Source organism: Perca flavescens, chromosome 3 (assembly GCF_004354835.1).
Source record: "Perca flavescens isolate YP-PL-M2 chromosome 3, PFLA_1.0, whole genome shotgun sequence".
NCBI classification, from domain to species: Eukaryota; Metazoa; Chordata; class Actinopteri; order Perciformes; family Percidae; genus Perca; species Perca flavescens.
In genome coordinates, this window is record NC_041333.1 from 14,633,556 (window position 1) to 14,658,442 (window position 24,887).

Here is a 24,887-nt window from a genome sequence, read left to right on the forward strand (position 1 = left end):
TTGTTTGCCTGTTATCTGGCAGATGCTTTTTATGATAACTTTTAAAGACAACATATCAACCGTTTGCTATTTTCCTTCTATTTATATATGGTTTGTTGAGAAATTCCAGATGATACATCTGTGCGAAATCTATTATGACACCGCATTGTAGTTCAATAGCGTAAAAGTGAACGAGACTGACGCACTGTTATTCCAAACAGAAGGCCCAGCAATATCCTTCAATCTTAATTTGGTCCGCTTTGGGACAAGTCTGCTTCCATTCCACACAATATACTTTCTGATAGAATGCCAAATGCCAAGCATCTAAGCTATGCAATTATGCTTCGCCAAGGGGACATATTATGCTTCCCAAAATAATAAAGTATAGTTATTAATTTGATGCTTAGAATATTAAATCATTAGATTACAATATATAGCTTTCAAAAGCAGGGACAAAAAATACCACCATAAAATATTACACAAAACCCTATTTTTCACACAGGAAAAAGGTCAACCTGCACTAACCCTAACCACTATACAAAACTAATTTAATATTCTGGGATGGGAAAGGGAGGCTGACTAATCAAATAAAGTTAGGAAAAAGCCACATTGTTAATACAGAGTCCTCCCACCCAATAAACCCTTTCTTTTCAGCTAGGCCTATATCATACAGATCTCTTAAATTGCTTTAAATATCCTGTACATAATCCAAACGTAAAAATATTTGACATCTTTCAGTGCACACCAAAGTTACAAGAAATAAAATTGTGTCATCTTCATGTTTTGTTTTCAATGAAAAACAAAAAACGTATTGAAAAAGAATAACGATAGAAATACTGATATTTGTTTAACTGTAACAAGGCAGAAAGCAGAAGAAAGTTGCAAAAGTGAATTGTAACAGAGTTTTCACTACTCTCTAGTCTGCCAGAGAAAATTGCTGCTTCAGTTTGTGGGTGTGTTTATGCAACCCTACACTGCCATTAGTGTTGTGACCACATATTGCCTGCCATAAAAGTAGATCCATATTATGTGTGTTTATATCTAATATAGGCCGAAGAGGAGAAATAAGAGGCCATGTGGATGCACGTCACACAGACTCTGTCGCCAAGTTTAGTATTAAAAGTATAAAGATGCAAAACAAAAATCCAACTTTAGTGATTTGATGATGAAAACTAGAACAGAGACATATTTACTCTTTAGTGTTATACTACAATCCTCTTCCTGAAGTTAAAATTATGTGAACATTTTAAACTACAATGAAAACCTCCTGAGTTGTAGCCTAATACTTCCAATGTCATCCTGTTAAAAAAACAAAGCCTAAAAACCAGGCTGACGGAGAAAAGACCTGAGGCTATTGAAAACTCTTCTACCAATTATTATATTTAGTAAGTTCAGTTAGCATTTGACAAATGCTATTCTACATCAACATAATGTTGTCTAACTCATTTTATTTCCCTGTATAGTTATGACTAAATACAATCACTGATCCGTGTCATGTGGATGCTCACTAAATGAACAACTTGTGAAACAAAACTGACTACTGACTTGATTAAATGAGAACTCAGAAAAAGCCCTGTAGCCCACTGGCAAGATTTTAGGGAATAAAGAGACTTGCCATCAGTGCTGGTGAGGACAAAGATCTCAGTCTGATTCTGTTTCTTGCCACCAACGGTCTTGGGGAACCAGTGTAGGTACATGGGGTACATCTCCTCTGGCAATTTGACAACCAGACTGGTCTCACTGGTCAGCAGGTTCCACTTGAGGATCTGGTGGTCCTCACTGCATGAGTACAGCTCATCTGCTGTGGTCCAGCCAACACAACTCACAAGTTCCTTATGTGATCTGCTGTTAAGGAAAGTGATCTAGGTAAGTTATTATTAGGGTATGTATTTTTTAAATGATCATATGAAATGCCATGGTAGCTTCTGCAATAAATTGGGTCTTCTGAAAAAAGAATGAACAGATTCTAGACTTGGTACATGTTAGGAAGTAATCAATTAACGCCGTATTACTACTTCTAGTGGTACTAATAATAATGGTAACAATAGCAATGTTTTTAAAGTTGTGTTGCATAATAAATACTTGATCTGTACAGGAATACAAGTATAAGGCTAGCTAGATAGCTAACGTCATCATAAAAAGGATATGTTTGGGTTCCTGTAGCAGCGATGTTTTCAATCTCATGGTGGATGTTTGCTCTGTTGAACCCTAAACAAACACGACATTTTCAGTTAGTGGCAGTAACTCATATTAAAGCTCATTATATCACACCAATGTCTAACCAACACACAGAAAGAAACAATATATAAGACCAAATAAAAACTATGAACCATACCCTGTAGATTAGGCGACTCAGCTGTTGTCATGCTCTGGTAGCTGTAACGGTGAATAAATCAAGCGTCTGCAGTTGCTACGGTACCTGCCACCGTTGCTAACGTGAATCCTGAGATATCCCCGAGCCTTCCCTGCGACTTGAATGCTAAAGTTAACTTGGTTTTCTGGTTAAAACACACATCCTTCTGTCGTTACCGACTTTATTATGGGACAACTCCAGCAAAAGGTGCATGAATAGTCAATACAGTACAGTGCAAGCCTATCCATCACGAATCAGTCATTTCTTGCTAACGTTATCTTGGCTAACCTCTGGTAGCCATGTAATCTGGGTCATAGAAACTGAAAACGCAAGTTATCGCGAGAGTTGCATGTATCGCTTCCTTCTTTGAAAACGGATATTTCGAATTATTTAAAAGTACAAATGACAAATGTTAAATAAATGTATGTAACAGGACTTATTAAAAAACGAATAAACTAACATTAATAGTTGAGCCATCGAACAATATTTCCTGAAATGTTAACTATTCTTCCGGGCGGAGCTTCGTTCTACTGTAACCAGGCAACCGCTTGAACACGTTTGAATCTGAAAATAATCTTACATAATATATAACATTGTAAAAAATAAGTTTTGTTATTTTCTGCGTTTTCTCGTCTGACTATTTGTGTCATATGGTTATTGTTTGTGTGGAGCTGGAGTGAGGCGGAGTTGGCTTCGTCCCCTTTTTTGAATTTTGTGTTTTTTTCCTTTGCCCTTTGAACGTACCATGGTGCCTTGCGTCAGTTTGTAACGAATTTGGTTCGACAGCACAGTTTAGGCGCCATTTACAAGTTGGAGTTTTCAGGTAGGAGAGCGACTCGGAATGACACGGGGCTAATTTTTGTGGATTATATTTGTCAAATTTTGGAATAACGAATACTTTTTCGAAATCGTGTTTTAGCTCAGAAAGGAAGACTCTTAACAGACCGTGCATATATTGTGGAAGGTGCATTCAAACATTTTAGCTGTGAGTAAGTTAGCTAATGACTGGGTTCCGTCTATTTGCTGAAGTGCAGAACGTTAACGTTATACTGTTAACGTTAGTTTCAAACCAGACTTAACCTTAACAACACGTTAACTTGAGTTTTAACATTATCTACAGTGGAACACGTAGCAGCTGATCAACGTTAACAATACTCTGGAGTTTAACAAGAGTTGATCGCTTGTTTGCCTTGTATTACATTTAACGCAAAATGTGCCTTTTCGTTGATACACACCCCTAACAGTGGCATGTAACGTTAACTTCTACGAGTGTCTAAGCTAACGGTAATGTTAACGTTGCAAATGGCTGCTAAACCTTGAGCTACAATACCTTTGTCTGGTTAGCGTCAACTAATTTAGCTTTAGTCAACGTTATTCGGGCAATCGCTGTTAAGCAACCCTTTCAATTCTAATAACTTTTGAGTAACGTTACCGTGTTGCGTTAACGTTACGGATCCACAACGCAGATATCTCTGCTAGTCAAAGTTAGCCAATAACTTACGTTAGCTTTGCTGCGTCATTTCATATCACAGTTAGCTAACGTTACAGCTGGTACTTGGCTAGTAAGGTGAAAACAGCGCAGTAACGTGGCAAAGTTAACTCTAACGTTATGTGTTTTTTTTTTTTTATCAAGCTAGCGTTTCTCATGTAACGTTAACGTTACTTTAGCAGATGTATAGTTACCTGTAGTTACAACGTCACCGTTACGTTAACGTTACACTCGTTAGCTGTGGGAATTAAAGATAATATTGAGACCTCGTTCAATTTAGGACGTTGTCTTTGCCATAGGCCAGAGAGCCTGTTTAGCTGCGTCTATTCAGTAATAACCATATAACATAGACTAGACTAAGAGCTATGGGGAGATAATTTAGCTTTTTGCATATGAGCTAAATTTGTTTTCCAGTTAGCGTTACGTTAACAGTTTTCCCATCATTGCAAGGGTCATTAACCGTCCAACTTTGTGACGCGCAAATCAAATGCCGTTACCTCGATGCAGAGGGGTACTAAAACGACTCTGTCACAGGAGGAGGCCATTCATTTTTACTGTTGTTTGGGTTTGGTGTTAGAATAGCATCTAATTTGCTAAAATCATGGCGCAGACCGACATCCTTTTTTAATAACTCACTCTTTCCGGGCCACAAACTAAATTGCTTTTAATGTTGTTACTTTATCTATTGTTATAAAACAACAACTATGTTTTCATATGAAGAGGGGGGAAAAAACAGTTAGATGGGCGGCAGTGGGATCTGACTGGTAACGATTAAAGCCTGACAACGGTAGCTGCGTGTGACCGATTAAAAGTGGAGTTAGGAGATTGACAGGCACAAAAACCACTCATGGATATTTCGTTTTACCAATGACCCCCTTCAGATTTCAAATAATGCCATCTAAAACTGCAAAGAGCTCATCTGCTAAGCCAAGAGGGAAAGGGTCGCAGCCTCGGGATGATTCCGAAGACGAGCTGGATGTACCCCCTCAAGAAACCAACTCCAATGGCCAAGAGGAGGCACCGCCGACAACTGGCAAGTAACAAAGGGTGTTTTGGTGTCTGTGAATCTAAATAAGTTGTGTTCACTCAATTGCGTAGCGTGTATAGCCGTACTGGCAGTGGCCAATTGCCACAGCTGTGAAGCTCCCTTTTCTTACTTAAATCTCAACATGTAGCTAGCTAGTTAGAATGGCTGATATATTTTTTTCTGAAGTGTCAGTCATCAATAAATGTCTTATGATTTCTGCGATGATTTTGATGTCGTCGAGTGTACTTCTTCCCGGGATCTTCTCAGCAAACGAGGTAATTTATTTCGGATAATGAAGTGCTTATGTAGTAGACCAGAGTGTTTTTTTTACGTTATTCTTATAACTGAATAATTTGTAGTTTGTATAATTATACGCGAAAGCTAAGATGCACATTAGTATTAAGTGATGTTTGTATTCTTTAGAACATGTTGAAATGCTTCACTGAGTGAGTGTCTGGCTGCAAGAATTTAATTTCCAAACACCGACCCCTTAGCTTGCTTGTGTGAGCACAATAGATTTTGGACAGGTCGCTGTGGCTTGGTGTGATGGCAACATAATCGGTTTAACGTTATACATTATGATCACAAAACGAGATTTCCCCTGTCTGCGTTTTGAGTACAGTTCAGCATGAGTGAAAATGTGACGTTGATGGTCGAAATTTGCACTCCAGTTATTTATTATCGACGAAATGAATGTGGCGCATCTACTCTCACGTATCAACGCTTCTAATGGAGAGCGTTTGTATCATAATGTGCGTTTGTTCATAAGCGGCCATGGTCTTTTTATTTTTTTTTTTCTCTCTTTTTGGGTTGGCTCTTGTTTTCAGAACAAAGAAAAATAACGCCTGTCAACTTTCTGTGGAGTCGTTGTTTGACTGCCGTTGTAACTTGCTGCCTGTGTTTTGTTTGTTTTTTTCCCCTTTCGCCCCTCCACCCCTCCCCCATGCAACACTGTCCCCCACCTGAAACGACTCGCACAGAGGAATAAAAGTTGTACTTTTTTTTTTTTTTTTTTTCCTGTGCCACAGATCCGTCTCACGGGGAAGCTGCAGAGGCGGTTGATAATCGAAGTTTGGAGGAGATTCTCGGTAGCATCCCTCCACCCCCGCCCCCAGCAATGACCAATGAACCGGGCGCTCCTCGCCTGATGATAACACATTTAGTTAATCGCAATTTTAAATCGTATGCAGGCGAGCAGATTCTGGGGCCTTTTCACAAGGTACAGCCAAACATGGTTACAAATGTCATCTCTGTGTGGGAAATACTTTAATAGGTGGTGTTAAGCTCACAGATTTACCATCATATGTAGTGTTTATCAATTTATTTTTTCTTTAATGTCCTATTATTCAACTGTACATGCTGCCTTGTGTAGGTAGCGGTGGACACTAAAAGTACAACATAATTAATGATAGTACTTTGTAACATTTATTGAGTTAAAAACAAAAAATCCTTAAAAAAAAAAAAAAAAGAAGGTCACACTCCTCCATTTTGATTTAGTAAGTGCATAATGAAAGGGGTAGTGATATAGTGATGTGCTTACATTTCTCCTAAATTATGACTTTCCTTAAACTTTTGTCTTTTCACCTTTTTCTGCTCCTCTCATTGCTCTGCAAATATAAATATATTAAAGTAAATCTTAACTACACCTACTTGGAGTACATTCGCTATCATCATCTTACTATGCTTAAATGTTATATAGCTTGTAATGTTATGACATTTACATTATTTGTTTGTGGATGCAGTATATTTTTATATAATTAAATTACTTTTTTTTTTTTTTTTTCTTCTCTCTCACCCTTCTCTCAGCGCTTTTCGTGCATCATTGGTCCAAATGGGAGTGGGAAGTCCAATGTGATAGATTCGATGCTGTTTGTGTTTGGATACAGAGCACAAAAGATAAGATCCAAAAAGCTCTCAGTACTGATTCACAGCTCTGATAAACATAAGGATGTGCAAAGCTGTACTGTGGAAGTGCATTTTCAAAAGATTATTGATAAGGTATATATATCTTTGTCACACAGATGCACATTACACTCACTCTGGCCTCTCCTAAATGTATAATTACACAGTCCAAATTGAAAGTGGTGATTAGAAATATTTCTCTACTGGGCAGAGATTTTTCTTGAATTTTAAATATATTTTTTCCTCAGTGCTCATGAGATAATATTGCTACACAATGATCACACTAGTGACTAAACACAGACTCAAAGCAGTCATGAAAGTTACAACTAACGCCCACACATGCCATAGTCAATTCATAATGTGCAATAATTAATTCCACTATTTTGAACAAATTTTAAATGTGCCATTTAATGACTTGGCTCTACTCATTTGATTGTACTGTAAAAAGTCAATAAAAGTGGTGTTTTAATTGAGAGACAAATCTATTGTTTTGCATTAGTTCATAAATTACTCTGACAACTGAATGTAGTACAAAGAATTAGAGTTAAACATGTTTCTATGTTTGATCTGTCTCAGGGGGTGTAAGTTTTTCCTTGGCCATTGTTAAATATTTCTATTTTCTTTCTGTAAGGTCCAGGAGTTTACAGTAAATTAAAATCCAGTTGTTAAACTAATGCCGGCCTAACCATCTGCCATTTCTGAAACAATTTTGTTTTGTTTTTTTAAAGAAGTGTTGTAGACAATTTAGATTATTGGACTGGTTTTAAAAATGAATACATGCTTAGGCAAATTGCCTACCTTTTTTACAATGCATTTATAATCTCATAATCTTGTCTAACATGTTTTTTAATTGTGTAAATTTAACATGATAGAATACACTGCAATATTGATATGGTTTATTTAAATGTTAGTGTAGCTGGCCTAGATCTGTTGTGTGCTTTTTAAACGATCCTTAAATCCTTAATTGTTTTAAATGTGCAGTGTTTTTCTCTAACCACTCCCAGTGGATTTGTCAGTATTGTGACTATCATTTTGGTGTGTAGAGCTGTTTTTAGAGTTTCTCCTGAACTGTTGTTGCACTAAGCTGCTCTGTGTCTTCTGCCCCTCCCCCCCTCTGAGCCAGGAAGGAGATGACTACGAAGTCATCCCCAACAGCAAGTTCTATGTTGCCAGGACTGCCAACAAAGACAATTCCTCAGCCTACCATATCAATGCCAAGAAAGCCACATTCAAAGAAGTGGGGGCTTTACTCCGAAGCCATGGTATTGACCTAGACCACAACAGATTTCTGATCTTACAGGTAATTATACTTTTTTTTTTAATGTAATTTCCTTTTCCACTTCTAACCCTGCTTTTTTTTTTATTTATTTATTTTTTATCCCTGCTGTGGCCATCACATTCTGTCAGAGATTTCCTGCTCTTCGCTCTCTGCCCATTTCCCAGTCCTCCTTGAGTCAAATGTTTCATGGCTACCTTAAAGCCATGCCTGTCTGTGGGAATAACCTGTTGCACTGGAATTGTAAAAAAGGAGAGGATATGCCCTCTGCCAGCCCTTAGACTGCTATAGCAGCGCATCATGGTTTGAAACAATGTGGAAAAGGTGCGAACCATTATTTGCTGCTTTAGAATTTTAAGGAAAAAATACAATTTTACCCATACATGGACCTGGATGTGAGTGGCTGTAGTTGAATAACAAACTCAGACTTTGTAGTGAGAAACTTTGTTTTATGGGGTTGACCCTCCAGTGGGGACAGGTTGACCTCCCTTCCCCTCCCTTTCCCATGTACCTGCCACGCTTTAGCAGCACGTAAATATTGGCGTGTGAAAATAGACCCCAACCCCAATATTAGCAGTGCTGCTTCAGGGTGGCTGGATCAAACACCCTCCATAACCATGGCTTTAATATTGGTTCAACATTTTGTTCCTTTTTTTTTTTTTTTTACCTCCACTGTGAATGTAATGCATCTTTTATATTTTAAATATTTTTTTCCTGTATGAAATGTTTTTTGTATTCTTTTTTTTTTTTTTTTTTTTTTTTTTTAGTATAGTGTTGCACAGTTTGCACCAGTTCACTAGTTACACTACCCATTCTGATTGTATTACATGTGTATCCTACCCATTATTATGGATTCACCCATGGCTTTATGGGGTGATGACACAGGTCAGCAAAACAAAATGGCTGATTTAAGTAAGTGTGTGTGTGTGTGTGTGTGTGTGTGTGTGTGTGTGTGAATAAGAGAGAGAGTGTGTGTGTGTGTGAGCAAGAGAGAGAGAGAGAGAGAGAGTGTGTGTGTGTGTGTGTGTGAGATGGCTGTATGGGAAGAGGCTTTAGCTTTTCTCCAAGGTCACATTTCCAGGCTTCTAGCTAAGGGGAAGCTGTCTATTTTGTGATGTGGGATCTCCACTACCTCTACTGGCTTCTCCTTTCTTTCATACATTCAAGTAATATGTGAGCTGCCTTTTGTCCCAACATATAAATGAAACCTACATTGGGACTTGGATCTATATCTGCAGTTAATTAGTGTTTTAACATGACATTTATTTTGTAGGAATATTGTTACTCTAAGCCAGCCTACCTAAAAAAAAAAAATCAATAAATAAAAATGAACACATGTTCAGACAAATACAAATTATACTGGAGAGTTCTAACTTGGGGCCAAGTAGTATACAAGTACAGTCTTTAAACATTATATAATCAAAAGCATTTGTTTTTAATCACTTAAATTTTGATAATTATCATTTTAAGACAAGCTGTGTAATGGACAGTGATTGTTGGTGGGGTAGTGACTCCAAGTGTTCTGAATTCTGTTTAACATGTCAGTGATAACACTATCCACTCATTCACTCAATCATATATATATATTTTTTTTAGTGCAGTATTTTTAATTTAATCTCTTATTCTTGTTTTTTGTTTTAGTGTAACACTGGTGGTTATTCTTACATTCTCTGAGTGGGAAAAGCAATTAGGTTCTCAAAGGGAACCTCTAGAAATATATATTTTTTTGTACACTGGACTTGACTGTGTGTAGCAGATCAGCTTTATTTTTAGGTTTAGAGTTATGAATTCAATTGACCACATATCTTAAGTAAGCAGACTTTTTATTTTTTATTTTATTTATTTTAACTTTTAGCTCTTATGTTTTCAGTGAATGATTGCATGCATGTCTTTGTCCATGTGTTGTTCTGGACTGCACTTAGGGTGAGGTGGAGCAGATTGCCATGATGAAGCCTAAAGGCCAAACAGAGCATGATGAGGGCATGCTGGAGTACATGGAGGACATTATAGGCTCCTGCCGCCTCAAGGAGCCCATCCTAACCCTGGCCCGCCGCATTGAGCTACTCAATGAGCAGAGGGGAGAGAAGGTGAAATACACTTATACACTTTCTGCTCACCAACTTTCCTTCCTGTGTCTTGACTTCATTTGCTGAGCATTTATACAGTAGAGATTAGAGTTTGAAGAGGCTTTTTTTTTTGTGTGTATGTGCAATGCATGTGTTTGGCAGCTTTTGATGCACATATCTGAGATGAAAATAATACATTTTTATAGTTGTATAACTGTAAGGTAAGTTGGTACTCGGCTGGGCCAACTGCGCAGACATGATTCAGGGTTTTTCATAGAAAATATTTTGTACACCCATTTACTTACTGAAGATTGTGCTATTTTAGTATGTTGAAACATTTCTTTTCCTTTTTCTTTTATTGTACTATATAAGCAAGAGGATACTGGAGGGATTAGAAACAATGAGTGAATTCCATTGTAGCTTGAATTAAAATGTTATGTTGCACAGAATGATGTAAATCCTGTAAAATTTATTTTAACATGTCACTAATGCATATAATTTATGATTAGAAATGTTATTAAAGTTACTGCAATATGTTCACTGCCCTAGCTAAACCGAGTAAAGCTAGTGGAAAAGGAGAAGAATGCTTTGGAGGGAGAAAAGAACAAAGCTGTGCAGTTCCTCACCCTGGAGAATGACATCTTCAAGCACAAGAGTCAGCTCTACCAATATTATGTGTGAGTGCACCAGCACCATCTCTCTGGTCTGTACAAGACAAATGAAAACATATAATCTCATTCCATTTCAATGTAGACACAACAGCAGCATAGAAAAGAGAAAATCCATTGAATGAATGGCAATGTTATACCGTGTATTTCTAAACCTAACAGGTGCAGCGTGACCCTTCTCTAGTGTCAGATGCCAATATCTTTGTTTTATGTTTAAAACGTTAAGTTTTACCTCACACTGGTTTTTCCTCATATCTCGTTGCCATTAGTCATGATCTGCAGAAGCGTGTGGTTGATAAAGGACAGGAGAAGGAGAAGATCTTGGAGGACACCAAGGAACTCACTGAGAAAAATGAAAAGATATCGCAGGAGACAGAGAAAATGAACCAAGAGCTCAAAAATGTGGAGAAGTAAGGCACTTTTTTTGTCCTCCTCCTCCCCGCAACTAACTAATGTAACATGCTTAGGTTACAAACGTTTTTAGAAGGTTACTAGTTTTTCTAAACAATTTTGTGGTTGTTGTCAGTGCCTCTTTTGCCTTAAACTGATTTTTGTTTTAAAGGCAAAATTCCAGTTCAGGTCTAGAAAAGTAGAACTGTAATTTATATGTACTAAAATGTGATAGTTCCACAAATGTTTCCCAAAAAGTATAGAAAAGTGTTGTTCCCTTGCAAAAAATAAAACTGTATAAAGTTGACAAAACTGGCCTGAGCTTTACTATGAAGAGTTTACTGTTTGGGGCCTATTATTATTATTATTATTATTATTATTATTATTATTATTATTATTATTATTATTTGTGACGTACATATTGTTTTGCTTATTTTTTGTATTCTGTTCAGTTGATTTTTCCGTGATTGACGTGAGTTTACTCAGTAAAAATGCGGTTCCTTCACCAGAAAACAAAATAAGATCAGCAAGTACATTGAGACACAGAAGGAGAAGTTCACCCAGCTGGACCTGCAGGATGTTGAAGTGCGTGAGAAGATTAAACACTCCAAGAGCAAGAACAAGAAACTGCAGAAGCAACTGGAAAAGGACAAAGAAAAGGTGCGTAGGCCTTCAAATTGTGGTCCACTATTACACACCGTTCAATTACTTCATTTAACTTGGTGTCACTGTTTGCTACTCTGTAGTAGTTGTGATTATTTCACTCCCACACTATCACAGTAGGCATTCTCAGTGTTTAGAGGCACACAGGTCACATAATTTGTCAGGAGAGCATTATTGTAGCCATTTCCCCCCAAAAATGTACAATCTATATCCATTAACAAATACAGGGTTGCACTAAGTCAAGACAAGCTAGCACCAGTGGTATGATACTCCAGTGTTACTCTGTTTATTTTGTCCCGTGGCCAAGAAAAAAACATGGGCACTAAAAATACAATTTCCGTTGCTTATAAAAACACTAGGGTTGTTGTTTTGAGGCCTAGGGAAAAAGACTTTAAGGCTTTAAAGAAACCTAAATGAATTGCCGAGTTCAAGAACATTTTTAACGCTTATGTTTAGTTTGAATCAAATTTACCAGAATCATTCATTTCACAGGTTCATGTTTTACAGTTGTAAACACAACTGGTTCTTTTTATTATGTTTATGTTAGGATACATCTGACACATATCCTAGAGATAAATAATTTAAAAACGTTGGTGGATATTTTTTTTTGTGAAAATTAAAATACTATAAATTTGTGTCAAAAATAGAACAGTTAGTGTAGCTTCATAAACAAAAGGCCTGGCTGCTGGAAGAGTTGTAGTTTCCAAAGAAATGTAACTTGACATTCTGCATGATAGCTACACAAAGCAAGACTAAGTAGAGTGAAATTGCCATTCATACAAAAAAATTTGAATATTGCTAACATATACTGGTCTTGGACATGATACCCTATGTCACCGAAAAATAATATAATAGTCTCAGTTGCAAAAGTGTGTATAGACTTTGGTTCAATTTTTCATTTATTTTTTGTTACCTTGGGCAATGAGAAATCTGTGTATATCTTCTAGATGAATTGCCATTATGCTTAAAAAAAACAAAAAAAAAAACAACCTGTATAAAATTTGAAAATCAAATTTAATGGCAGGAAGGGCTATTCTTTTCAAAAACTAGCCACTAGGGGGCTGTGAAGTAACACAAGTTGATGTTAGTGTGTGCCTACTGATGGACCTCATGCTCTGTTTTCCTATTAATGATGTTCCTGTTTCCTAGACTAATGTTTCTCTAACTTGCACACTTACTGAAACATTTTTCATACAAAAGTAGAGTTAAACGCTTTCTCGTAACTGTAGGTATAGTTTCTCATCTCCCTCTCTGCTCTAAAACTCTATCTGTTCCACCTACAATGGCTGTGCTCTGGAAACGTGTTGGTCAGAGAGGGGAGCTGGGTAGAGGCAGGCAGACCTCTGGGGAGCAGTGTTCTGCTGTGTGGTAGTCAACTATGGCCTGGCTTGTGTAACACTCCCAGCAGCCACATTCACATTTCACCCGCAGTTAACCCTACAAAACATAGACTATATACACACATACACACACACACACCACTCCTTGCCTTGTTTCAGCCCTGCCAAGTGGCAGACTGTTGTGCCAGTCTTAACCAGGGCTTGCTCAGTGCTGAATGTGTGTTTAGAGTTGATTACAGTTGTGTGTTTTGGCTTGCTTCTGAATGTGTAGCACAGTTGCCCATAACTGGCACTGGCAGAAAGCCCATTCAATTCATTTACTTTATACCTCTTGTCTCCCAGTCTTCACTGATCCCTTAATCTCATCATCTAATTTAAGAGGTAAAGGGCTATTAATTTATGATTGGTTGAAGTGTGTATTGATGAATTATGTCCTCAAGTTGAACCTAGACAGGTGTAGTCACTGTTGCTTAGAATCCAGACTCGGACACATCTCATCTGTTTTTGTATGTTCTCCTGTCTGGCTCATCTTTCAGCTGGAGGAAGTGCGCGGTGTACCAGCCAGCAGTGAAAAGGCCATCTCTGAGGCAACGGCTTGCAAGGAAGAGCTGGAGAAGCAGAAGGCAAAAGAAGAGAAAAAACTTGAGGAGGTGATGGAGAGTCTGAAGGAAGAGACCAGCGGCTTGCAGCAGGACAAAGAGGTGTGTCTGTGTGTGTGTGTGTCTCTGTGTGTGTGTCTCTGTGTGTGTGTGTGTGTGTGTGTGTGTGTGTGTGTGTCTCTGTCTCTTGGTCTCTGTGTGTCTCTGTCTGTGTCTCTGTCTCTGTGTGTGTGTCTGTCTCTGTGTGTGTGTGTGTCTCTGTCTCTGTGTGTGTGTCTCTGTGTGTGTGTGTGTGTGTGTCTGTCTCTGTCTCTGTGTCTGTCTGTCTGTGTGTCTCTGTCTGTCTGTCTGTCTTGCATTGTGTTCTGTAAAGTTTCTTTGTCTTCCAACCTTACCTCTCTTCTTTTTGTATTCTCTAGACCAAAGAGAAAGAGCTGATGGAGCTCAGCAAGGCTGTAAATGAGACCCGTTCTCGTATGGACCTGGCTCAGTCGGAGCTCGACATCTACCTTAGCCGCCACAACACAGCTCTGACACAGCTCAACACGGCCAAGCAGACACTTCAGACAACCTCTGACACGCTGCGCGAGCGCCGTGCCGCCATCAAAGACCTGGAAGTCAAAATACCCCAGAAAGAAAAGGAGCTCAAAAAGGTAAAGCCAACATCAATCTTGTTGTGTAGATGGGCTTTTTGTTTAGGCTGCATTTACACGTGATGTCTTGTGTTGAAAGCATTACACATCCAGCTGTGCTCACTACATCTGCTGACAATTTATATCCAGCGTATCCTGTGTAAACTTCTCCTTGAATTGCTCCTCTCCTTTTCTCTGCAGGACGAGGGAGCATTGGAGCAGCTGATGAAGATGGATAACGAGACTAGGGAAGTGGTGAGGGAAATAAGGCAGAAGGTGGATGAAGCCAAAAGCTCTCTGTCCTCTAACCGCAGTCGAGGAAGGGTCCTGGATGCCCTCATGCAGCAGAAGAAGAGTGGCAGAATCCCTGGCATCTATGGAAGATTGGTAAAACGCTGTTATAACAAATTAATTACCAGAGATACACAGCAACAATATAATTTATGGTCATCATCTAGCTACCGTGATCCCAACAACTTGAGTCTCATCATTGCTGTATTAACATCAACCCCACTTTACCAATTTATTTCATTGTATTTGATTTTTAAGCATTCAATGACTGTAATTAAAAAAACAAACAAAGCAGAAGTGTATATACTGTAGTAGCTGTATTACAAATAATTGTTTGTGCTTGTAGGGGGACCTTGGAGCCATAGATGAGAAGTATGATGTGGCCATTTCCTCTAGTTGTGGCGCTCTAGACAACATCGTGGTGGATACCATTGACACAGCTCAGAAATGTGTCATGTTCCTCAAAGAACAGAACATCGGATTCGCAACCTTCATTGGTCTTGAAAAGGTAAAAGATCGTTACACTTCCGGACCCTCAATTAACATTTGATTTTGTCTCCTTCAGGATAGATTGGTTTAGCTTCTCTGTGAAATGTCATACATGCTACAGTCTAAGTACTGACTTCAGTAACTGGTCAAGACAGTAGTTCAGTTCAGTATATTTGACCACTTACAGAAATTGTATTATTTTGTTACTGGCATTATCTCTGGAAAAGACGTACATTTACTAAACTTTTAAAACTATGTTGAGCCATTCAGATGGATGAGGAGATCCTTATCTTGCTCCACCTTCTCATTTCTCACTTCCTTTGCTCAGATGAAGGTTTGGGAGAGGAACATGGCTCCCATTCGCACTCCAGAGGACAGCCCTCGTCTCTTTGACATGGTGCGTGTGAAAGATGAGAGTGTGCGACCAGCGTTCTACTTCGCCCTAAGGGACACTCTGGTGGCCCAGGACATGGAGCAGGCCACAAGGATGGCCTTCCAGAAAGACAAGCGCTGGAGAGTGGTCACCCTGAAGGGACAGATCATTGAGATGGCCGGTGGGTGGCCCACTTTTTCTGTCATAACTTTACCTGGCTAATCTTGTTTTTTTTCCTCGAGCTTGCATACTTATGGCTCTCTCAGTAAAGAGAGTGCATTCTGGTTTTACGAACCGGATTTTAATTTAATTTGTTTTATAAATCTCCCTGTGGTCTGGTATGTGCTTCACAGGAACCATGACTGGAGGAGGAAGAGCATTGAAGGGCAGGATGGGCTCCTCTATTGGCACGGAGGTCTCCCAGGAGGAGGTGAGTGTTCTTCAGAAGTCTTAGAGTAGAAAATTGGTCCTAACTGGCATGACATTTAAAGCAATCCATATTTGGTGCTACTTTTAACTCAACTTTGTCTAGAAAGGAAAAGGTTTGAAATAAAATGTTTTAGTATTCCATTTAAAATAATGCCACACATTTATTCATAGAAATGTATTAGATTCAGACTTCTTGTTACTCATTTTGTCCTGAGTAACATGGCTACATTTGAACAACTCTGCCTGCTGCGCAGAAATGGCAAAATCTGGACCATGAGACCAACAGATTGTGCCAATGCATTGCTTAATGTAATACCTATACCAAGGCATGCTCACATTTAATGGGACTTCTTATACAGTAACAACATAACAAATAGGCATAATGTCTAAGCACCACAACATGCAATACGAGAACTCAAAAAGCAGATTAAATTTAATATTTTTATGTAAATTGTAAATTTCATGTACACTTTGTTCATCCTTCCTTAGAACTAGCTTTTAAAACAAGTGACACTATTTTCTGTATTTAGTTTATTGTATCGTTAAAATATAATTATAATGAAGTTCTCCGTATCGCAGAACTGTGATGTTATTCAATCTCATAGGAGACCTTATACTCCTTACTTTAAATGGGTGATGCAAGCTTCAGAAATAACTCCTAATTCTTCTGTAAGGTAGTAGTATTGAAGTCTCGCCTAAAGCACGTTTCCCAGAAGTTATTCTGAGATACTGGATGAAAATGGATCCTGCTATCAGATAATCACCACAGCAGGCCATTTGTGTATGAGACGTGATTATTATCATGTGTTTTCTGCAGCTTGACCGTATGGAGAGCAAGCTGAATGAGAAAGTGTCGACGCTGCAGGGCTGCCAAGAGAAAAGGCTGCAGCTAGAGGAGAACGTCCAGCGCCTGCGACCAGAGCTCAGAGATATGAAGAACACCCTGGAAAAATACGCCAATAGCATGACTGTACGGCAAATGCAAATATTCCTTTTCCATCACTATGTTTGTCTCACACATTTGGTGTAGTTAAGATTTAAATATGAACCCCCCCTACTATGTATAGCCAACCATAAAATGTGACAGTATTAACAGATAAAGCTCTTAGCACGCCTGTGTGACTGAGTATTTTCCTGCTTTCCTTACTTTAGAGTCTAGCTGATCAGGAGGCTCACTTGAAACTTCAGATCAAGGAACTGGAGGCCAACGTGCTGGCTGCTGCCCCAGACAAGGCCAAACAGAAACAGATGGAGAAGAGCCTGGATGCCTTCAAGAAAGGTAGGGCCCTTCTGTAAACTGTAAAGAGAAATATTGTTGTCAAATGTTATCAAATTAATGTTTGATCTCATGTTAGACCTTATGGAAAATAATGACGCTCCACATAATCACATGGTGTCAAAATGGTCATATTGAGTTCTTGTTTTTAGTTTTTTTTTTCTCCCCCAGTTTAATCCCTCTAAATATGTATCATCACATTGAATGTCCAAAATGAATATTATCATTCTCTTATTCCTTTCTCCCTGTTCTGTCCCTTCATAACTCTTGCTCTTTCAGACTACGATGCTGCGTCCAGTAAGGCTGGCAAGGTGGAAAATGAGGTGAAAAGGCTCCACAACCTGATTGTAGACATCAATAGTCACAAGCTTAAGGCTCAGCAGGACAAGCTTGACAAGATTAACAAGGAGCTAGATGACTGCTCCTCCACCATAACCAAGGCCAAAGTGGCCATAAAGACTGCTGACCGGTGAGGAAATAATACCTGTTTTACCTAGTTGTCCCCTAATACTGTATCTGAAGTCTGAAATTCTCTGGGCGGGCAAAGCCGAGAAAGAGGAGGTAACCTTGCTCCTTATGACCTCATAAGGAGAAGGTTCCAGATCGGCCCATCTGAGCTTTCATTTTCTCAAAGGCAGAGCAGGATACCCAGGGCTCGGTTTACACCTATCGCCATTTCTAGCCACTGGGGGACCATAGGCAGGCTGGGGGAACGCATATAGTAAAGTGAAGTTTTCATGCCATGGGACTTTTTATTTTTTTAAGATAATTTCTTTGGGGCATTTCCCTTTTATTAGACAGTGGATAGATATGAAAGGGGGAGAGAGAGAGAGGGAATGACACGCAGCAAAGGGCAGCAGGTCAGATTCAAACCCTGTGCCACTGCAGGACTTTTTAAAGCTGCTGTAGGTAAGATTTTGAAGAGCCAGGACTTTGCTAACAAATTTGAACATCGACAACTTCTCAGTCCCTCCCCCCTTTCTGCTGCAGCCCAAAGAGTCTCCTAAGCCCCTCCCACAGAAGGGAGTTTGACAGAACTGCCGGCATGTCACACAGACATTTTCAATAACTAAACACTAACACAATGTTAACTTTACTCACCAACAGTAAAACGATTCTAACTAGCAGGCTACTGTTAGCCATTTCAGCATCATATCTGACCGACCACTGTGCAAACGTTACTATTATCCTCACCAACGTAGCTTTGTGGACTTTTGACTACTAATAACCAAGTGAAAGCTAAATCATTTAAGGTAATTATGTTACCTGTCGAGAAGAAATGTGGCTATGTCTGCATCGTTCTTCAGATCTTTAAAATCCCGGAGCTCACGCCACCTCTGAAAAGCCACTCCAATATTCACCGGAGTTTTGGGAAACTTTTTTGCAGCTCGGGCGCGGGGAAGGGGGAGGGGAGAACGCTCTTATATGTGTGTGCGTGCATGAGCAGTGATTGACAGGCAGATAGACACCCCCTGTGGCCCTGATTGGAGAAAATCCACCGGGAGCGGTACAGGCTGTAGGTGGTGCCAGAGGATCTGGATTTTTTTTATATTCCATAATTCATGTAGTTCTACTGGATCATAGGGTCAGTTTCAGCAAATGTGACAGAAAATTAGTTTATTAAGACTTACCTACTGCATCTTTAAGGAGACCAATATTTGTGTCGGGTCTGTGCATCACATGTAAGTAGCATTAGCTTACAGGAACACTGACTGAACTCCTCTCCTCTTCCTATTGTTGTCATTGGTTTCTCTGAGTTAATGAATGTTGTGGCTGTAGCAAGTAAGAAAGGTATCTAGTCCTAAGTATCTGTAGCTGGAACATTTGTGTGGGCAGACCCGCCTAGCAGTCTGATGTAGCAAGACGACACTGGTGGCAGCATGTGACGTTTTAAGATTTAAGAACAAGGTGTAGCTTGTAAACTGAGGCACACAGCTTTGATAAAGGTCTTCTTCCTTGATGTCAAATTCCGACTTGATGTATTTGAACTCGGTGAGGAGGAGGAAACGGCTGCAGATGTTTCTTTTGTATATGCATGTCATGTAGACAAGATGGTTGCTCTTCACTCAATAACAATTTTGTTTTGCAAGACTTAAACCTTGACAGTAAGTTGTTTCTCACTCACACACATATATTAACCACTACCACTCTGACAGAATGTAATATCTGTGTCGCCTCTGCAGCAACCTGAAGAAGTGTGAGGAGAGCGTGAAGCGTGTGCAGGGTGAGCTGGAGGACATTGAGAAGTCATTGGCTGAGCTCACTGAACAACTGAAGAAACTGGAAGACGAGGCCGGCGAGGTCATGAAGGCCTGTCAGGAGGCTGAGGTTGGCACTCTTTAGTTTCTTTACTTTTAAGATTATTTTTTGGGGGCTTTTCCCTTTTATTATAGTGACAGCTGCAGGACTCAGCCAACCTGGGGCGAACGCTCTTACTGGATGAGCTAGAGGTCACCCCTTGTGAGTTTTCTACAGATTTTCACAGAAAAATGCCTTGATATTTTATACCAATATATCCAAAAGTAGAAACATTCAGTTTAATTTCAACATGGTTCATTGTAAACCTGGTCTTCTTGCCATGTCCATAGCCAGGACTGCATCTATAATTTGAAAATAAAAATAAAAGTTGATTACAATTCCCACAAAGCAATGAAAAATACAATAAACTGTTAAAATATAGTTTTGAGATGTTTTTTTTTTTTACCCTTTTTAATCAAAATAAACACTTATATAGAAATGTCATTGATACTTAAGACCAACTGCACTTTTTGGTGTGTGTGTGTGTGTGTGTGTGTGTGTGTGTGTGTTGTGTGTGTGTGTGTGTGTGTGTGTGTGTGTGTGTGTGTGTGTGTGTGTGTGTGTGTGTGTGTGTGTGTGTGTGTGTGTGTGTGTGTGTGTGTGTGTGTGTGTGTGTGTGTGTGTGTGTGTGTGTGTGGAATAACCACATCTAAATGAATTTTAAACACTGGACTAAGCAGAGTACCACTGTCTTTGTCTTGTCCTCCAGGCGGCCCTCCCTGAGGTGCAGGAGCAGTATCAGGGGGTGTTGAAGGAGATCAAGGTGCTGCAGCAGCAGGAGCACGCCATGCAGGAGGAGTCTCTCAGTGTCCGGCTGCGCATTGAACAGATCGAGACCACCATCACCGACCAAAACCGACAGATCAAACACTGGCAGAAAGAGGTGGCTGGGCGTGTGAATTCAAGCACATCTTGGGTTTTATTTTTGTAATTTTGGTCATAGGCTTTATTGGTAATGATAACATTATACTCACCTAAGTAGTAGTTGAGAACTGGGAGCTCTGTGGCGTTAACTGAACACCGTTTAATGGTAAAATGTTCAGGATTTCAAAAATGTCCTTTTTATTTTTTCTAAAATGAAGGCTGGTATTTAACCAGCAGTTTTTTAAAGTTATCGTTGTAACTTACAGGTGGTTCTGTTCACATTGATCCATAGCAAATGTGTGAGTGAATGAGTTCTAATTTTGGGTGTGTTAATTCATCTTGTTTATATTCTTCAGGCCACCAAGCTATCCCTTCATACCATTGAGGGCAATCCAGCAGAGGAACTTCCTGTTCTTACTTCTACTGAACTTGAAGAAATCGCCAGTCCTAACGTCATTATGAACACGATCGCCACGTTGGAGACCAAGTGTGCTCAGATGAAGCCCAACCTCGGGGCCATCGCTGAGTATAAGAAGAAGGTAGATCTAACCCTAGCAGGGGTTCACAAATGTTATGATTATTGAATCCCAAGTGGTTGCATTTCTTCAGTTTACAGCAAATGCACAATAAGAGGCCAATTTCAAATTGTGATTGAAAGAAATGTCTTGAGTTTAAGGCCCTTAAAGCTGTAGGGCGTAGTTTCTGTCTCCCCCATGAGGAATTCTAAGCAATGACAACAATTCTGTCAATGCACCCACATGATACAAGCCTTCCGCTTGAGTTTCTGCACGCGAAAGTTGCTGGGCAACACCAATTTCTCAACATAGCCAAACTGAGAAATGCAGAGAGAGTTCTGTGAAGCTGATAGTCTTAAAGTAGAGCTTCGTTCGGGCCCAAAAAAATCAAGCCCGACCCAGCCCGAGCCCGTGCACGTTGTGTCCGAGCCCGGCCCGACACATTAACTGGAATTATGAGCCCGAGCCCGATTTCAACCCGACACTTTTTTAATCCGTGGGCCGTTATAACTGACGTTCTCAACTACAATTCAGAGTTGTTTGAACTGCAAAACTCTGTTTAAAATGATCTTAGTGAATAATGCAACAGGAGCAAAGCATGTAAACTGCGCTGTTTGTTTATTCAGAATGGAACGGATCGCAAATGGATCTGAATGAAGAAACGTAAAAAACTCAACGCTTGCCCGCTTGCCTCGCCCTCAGGGGGAGCCTACGCTTGGAGAAGTAACAAATGAGGACGTTGAAGGCTGACTATCATCTTTTCTGCCTTGGCGAGCCTGCTTCATGTGTCTGTTCATCATCCAAGTCCCCGTTTTATTTGCTGTCATAGGCGAACAGCGTGCCGCACTTAATGCACTCAACAAAGCCGACATATGTTGTCACTGCCCACGACTTTTTTTAAATGGCTCCATACCTCAGACTTTCCTCCAAACTTGCTCAAAGGTAATTCTCCTGTTTTTCTTTACATCCTCAAGCTCCATGTTGCACTTAAGCTCCACAATACAGCCCGCAGCCCCGGTGTGATGCGTGCGAGAGGAGGAGACTCCGCGCATTACACATGTTGCATTTTGTAACTGTAGTCCAACTTGTGTAACTTTTTGGACACATTTGTTACTTTGGCCTAAATAGATAATAGTTCTGATTATGGCATAGCTTTCTCCCCACCCAATTAGGCTAAAGTCATGATTAAAAAAAAACACAAATGCTTGATCAAGGCCGGGGTCCGGCCCGGCCCGGCCCGAGGATAGTGGCGGAAAATAACTGCTCGGGCAGAGAATGTAAACTCTATCTTAAAGCAACACCACAGATTCTTTTGAACCTTTTTAAAATGTTATTTAAATAATCAGCTCGTAACAGGGTGAACGGCACTTCTGCATTCGCTTTGTGGCCCTCTATCGGCTATAACGGCACTATGCAAGTTTGCCAGATCGGGTAGCAGATCTGTAGTTTGAATGAGACATTAGAAATTTACGACAGCAGTAATGGACAATCCCGCTTCCAACCTGTAGGGGGACCGAAAAGGAAAAGTGCTTTTGTGTTGCTTTAATTAGCTTTGTATCAACTCATTTGGCAATCGCTGTATGTAATGTAACAGACCTTCGTTATTGTAAAAAAAAAAAAAAAGTTATGCACTAAAGCTTTAAAGTGGCCATATTATGAAAAAAATCACTTTCTGGGATTTGGGGTGTTATTTTGTGTCTCTGGTGCTTCCACATCCATGCTGTTTTGAGTGAGATACGGTTTCTGAATGTGTCCTGACTTCAGTCTCCAGGTGAGCTGGTCAAAATCTACACAGCTTTCTACGTCACTAGGGGGCTAACAGTTAGCATGCTAGCTCGTTCTCAATGGCAAAACACTGCTACAACACACAAATTCACCCTAATCTACAAAATAAATTGTATAGAACTACTTTCACGTCCCTGTTTTGCAGCTATTCCACGCAAAGTTGGAAGTGCGCCCTCGTTTAGAAGTCGTCTCCGGGCTAATCCTGCCTTGTACTACTCAAGTTGTAGAAACTGCTAGCTAGCAATTGTGAGCCTTACCTAGCTACTGGGAGCCTTACCTAGCTACTGGGAGCCTTACCTAGCTACTGGGCATGTGCGCCTGCCAACAAAGATCTTACAGAAGTTGAGCTGTCTCACTCTGTAGCTAAAACAGAGACCTGAACACACAGGGTGAAAGGAGGAGCTGAAGCATTGTGCAGTACAACAAAAATATGGTGTTTTTTTGAAAATTAAACTATGTAAACCTATTCTGATAAGATTTCAAATTACAATTATGAACCTGAAAATGAGCATAATATGGCCACTTTAACTAAAAGAGTGAAAGTGAGAGGTGGTGAAAAAATAATTATGGAATCCTGTTAAGAATTTATGAAAAAGGAAAGCCAGTTTCAGCGTGTCTGTGTGTGTGTGCTTTCAGGAGGAGCTGTACCTGCAGCGCGTGGCCCAGCTGGACGAGATCACTAACCAGAGGGACCAATTCAAACGTGGCTACGAGGACCTGCGCAAACAGCGCCTCAACGAGTTCATGACCGGGTTCAACATGATCACAAACAAGCTGAAGGAGAACTACCAGATGCTCACACTGGGCGGCGACGCAGAGCTGGAGCTCGTGGACAGTTTAGATCCCTTCTCTGAGGGCATCATGTTCAGGTAGGAGCAGGAAAATCAAGTCCCAAAGACACATGTAGTCGCTATAAATCCTATACTTTTTGTTTTGAGCTCTGATTTTTTTTTCGGCCTCTCTGTAGTGTGCGTCCACCAAAGAAGAGCTGGAAAAAGATCTTTAACCTGTCAGGGGGGGAAAAGACCTTGAGCTCCTTGGCTCTGGTGTTTGCTCTGCACCACTACAAACCCACACCGCTCTACTTTATGGACGAGATAGACGCTGCTCTCGATTTTAAGAACGTCTCCATTGTGGCCTGTTACATTTATGTGAGTATGGACCTGTGTGTTGGACAATGAGACAAGCTGCATGGTGAAGTTATGGGTTGTGTTGTGAAACAACTTGGGGGGGCTGATTTATTAAGTAATTAAACATTTTAGCCAGTTAATCTGAAGCTAATCAGTGCTGTTGGGTAACCCTGGAGAGTTCAGACTAATCACTTGTTTTTGAGAGTACTAAACCTTTAACTGTGCTTATTATTATTACACAAACTAGCTGTTTCAGTTTTTTTTATCCTGCTTCTATGCTGCTTTGCTTCACCTTTTTTAATATCTCTTTAGTTGTTATTTCTGTTGTGCTGATCTAATTGTCTTTACTTTGTAAAGTGCCTTTGTGTACTTTTTTTTTAAAGCGCTATTATTTCTCTAGACTTTTGGGAAAATGTACACTTGATTCTTCAGTTTACAGTTTGACAGCCCCTCTGCAGCAGTTATGTAATAACTCAATTAGGGCGAAAATGTCACATCTCCGTTTGGGTCAGTAATTTCTTTTCCTTTTCTCATCTGTGTGCAGGAGCAAACGAAGAACGCTCAGTTCATCATCATCTCCCTGAGGAACAACATGTTTGAGATCGCCGATCGTCTCATCGGCATCTACAAAACCCACAACACCACCAAGAGTGTGGGAATCAACCCCAAGACCATCGTGTTCAAAGAGCACGATGCCATCACTGCTTAAAGCTCCCAGGGCAAGCTTTGGGGCTTTCCTTTCCCTTTTTATACACGTGTACATATTTGTAATGTCTTTTTATTCTATCCTTTTACGATTAAATGCTGCTATTTTTTATTACTATCTGAAACAATAAATGTTTTCTGGCAAGATCTTTTTTTTTTTTTTTTTTTTGAAACATAACCATACAACTTTGTGAATATATTTTATCGAAGTATTTAAGGTGTCTGTCAACACTTTTGTTTAATTCTAAACGATGTTCAGTCAGGGGCCAAATGATTGATAATGGGGACAGGGATGAGCTGATACAGATGTTTAAAATAAGAATTTGGCTGCAGGGGTGCACGATTCGA

The 24,887-nt window shown here is 39.8% G+C and overlaps 2 protein-coding genes across 7 annotated transcripts in view; one reads left to right on the top strand and one right to left on the bottom strand.

The window, feature by feature from the left end:
• ift80 (intraflagellar transport 80 homolog (Chlamydomonas)) overlaps positions 1-4,034 on the bottom strand; it is a 40,708-nt gene extending 36,674 nt beyond the window's left edge. For 2 of the 4 annotated variants that reach the window (XR_003692268.1, XM_028574419.1), the window contains exons 1-3: positions 2,315-3,705; positions 2,127-2,187; positions 1,595-1,816 (exon numbers count right to left, since the gene is read on the bottom strand). Coding sequence is in view for 3 of the 4 variants with exons in the window: in XM_028574419.1 (XP_028430220.1) it covers positions 1,595-1,816; positions 2,127-2,163 (259 nt within the window). In the remaining variant the exon portion in view is untranslated. Of the gene's footprint in view, positions 1-1,594; positions 1,817-2,126; positions 2,188-2,314; positions 3,706-3,764; positions 3,780-4,015 lie in introns of those variants that run through there. The other 2 variants (XM_028574420.1, XM_028574421.1) reach the window with 2 other exon arrangements.
• smc4 (structural maintenance of chromosomes 4) lies at positions 2,954-24,689 on the top strand. Of its 3 annotated transcripts, none has more exons than XM_028574416.1 (24): positions 2,954-3,155; positions 4,703-4,854; positions 5,877-6,067; positions 6,655-6,846; positions 7,874-8,050; positions 9,949-10,113; positions 10,642-10,769; positions 11,030-11,170; positions 11,660-11,810; positions 13,690-13,854; positions 14,172-14,405; positions 14,586-14,771; positions 15,022-15,183; positions 15,493-15,718; positions 15,891-15,967; positions 16,784-16,936; positions 17,119-17,245; positions 17,522-17,711; positions 19,426-19,570; positions 20,250-20,423; positions 20,761-20,943; positions 23,341-23,573; positions 23,672-23,855; positions 24,379-24,689. In XM_028574416.1, exons 2-24 carry the CDS (start codon positions 4,713-4,715, stop codon positions 24,541-24,543), a joined length of 3,891 nt encoding a protein of 1,296 aa, XP_028430217.1. In that variant the 5' UTR covers positions 2,954-3,155; positions 4,703-4,712; the 3' UTR covers positions 24,544-24,689. The 3 variants fall into 3 exon arrangements, with proteins under 3 accessions (XP_028430217.1, XP_028430218.1, XP_028430219.1); XM_028574417.1 differs by lacking the exon at positions 2,954-3,155 and adding an exon at positions 3,164-3,317; XM_028574418.1 differs by lacking the exons at positions 2,954-3,155; positions 4,703-4,854 and adding an exon at positions 4,913-5,123.
• The last annotated feature ends 198 nt before the right edge of the window (positions 24,690-24,887 follow it).

What these genes read in the sequence shown, in the direction of transcription:
- smc4 (XM_028574416.1), top strand. Translation starts at nt 4,713, where the DNA reads ATGCCATCTAAAACTGCAAAGAGCTCATCTGCTAAGCCAAGAGGGAAA. An exon ending in CCTGGATGCCTTCAAGAAAG is followed by an intron (nt 17,246 to 17,521) that starts GTAGGGCCCTTC and finishes TTGCTCTTTCAG; the next exon opens with ACTACGATGCTGCGTCCAGT. An exon ending in TCGCTGAGTATAAGAAGAAG is followed by an intron (nt 20,944 to 23,340) that starts GTAGATCTAACC and finishes GTGTGCTTTCAG; the next exon opens with GAGGAGCTGTACCTGCAGCG.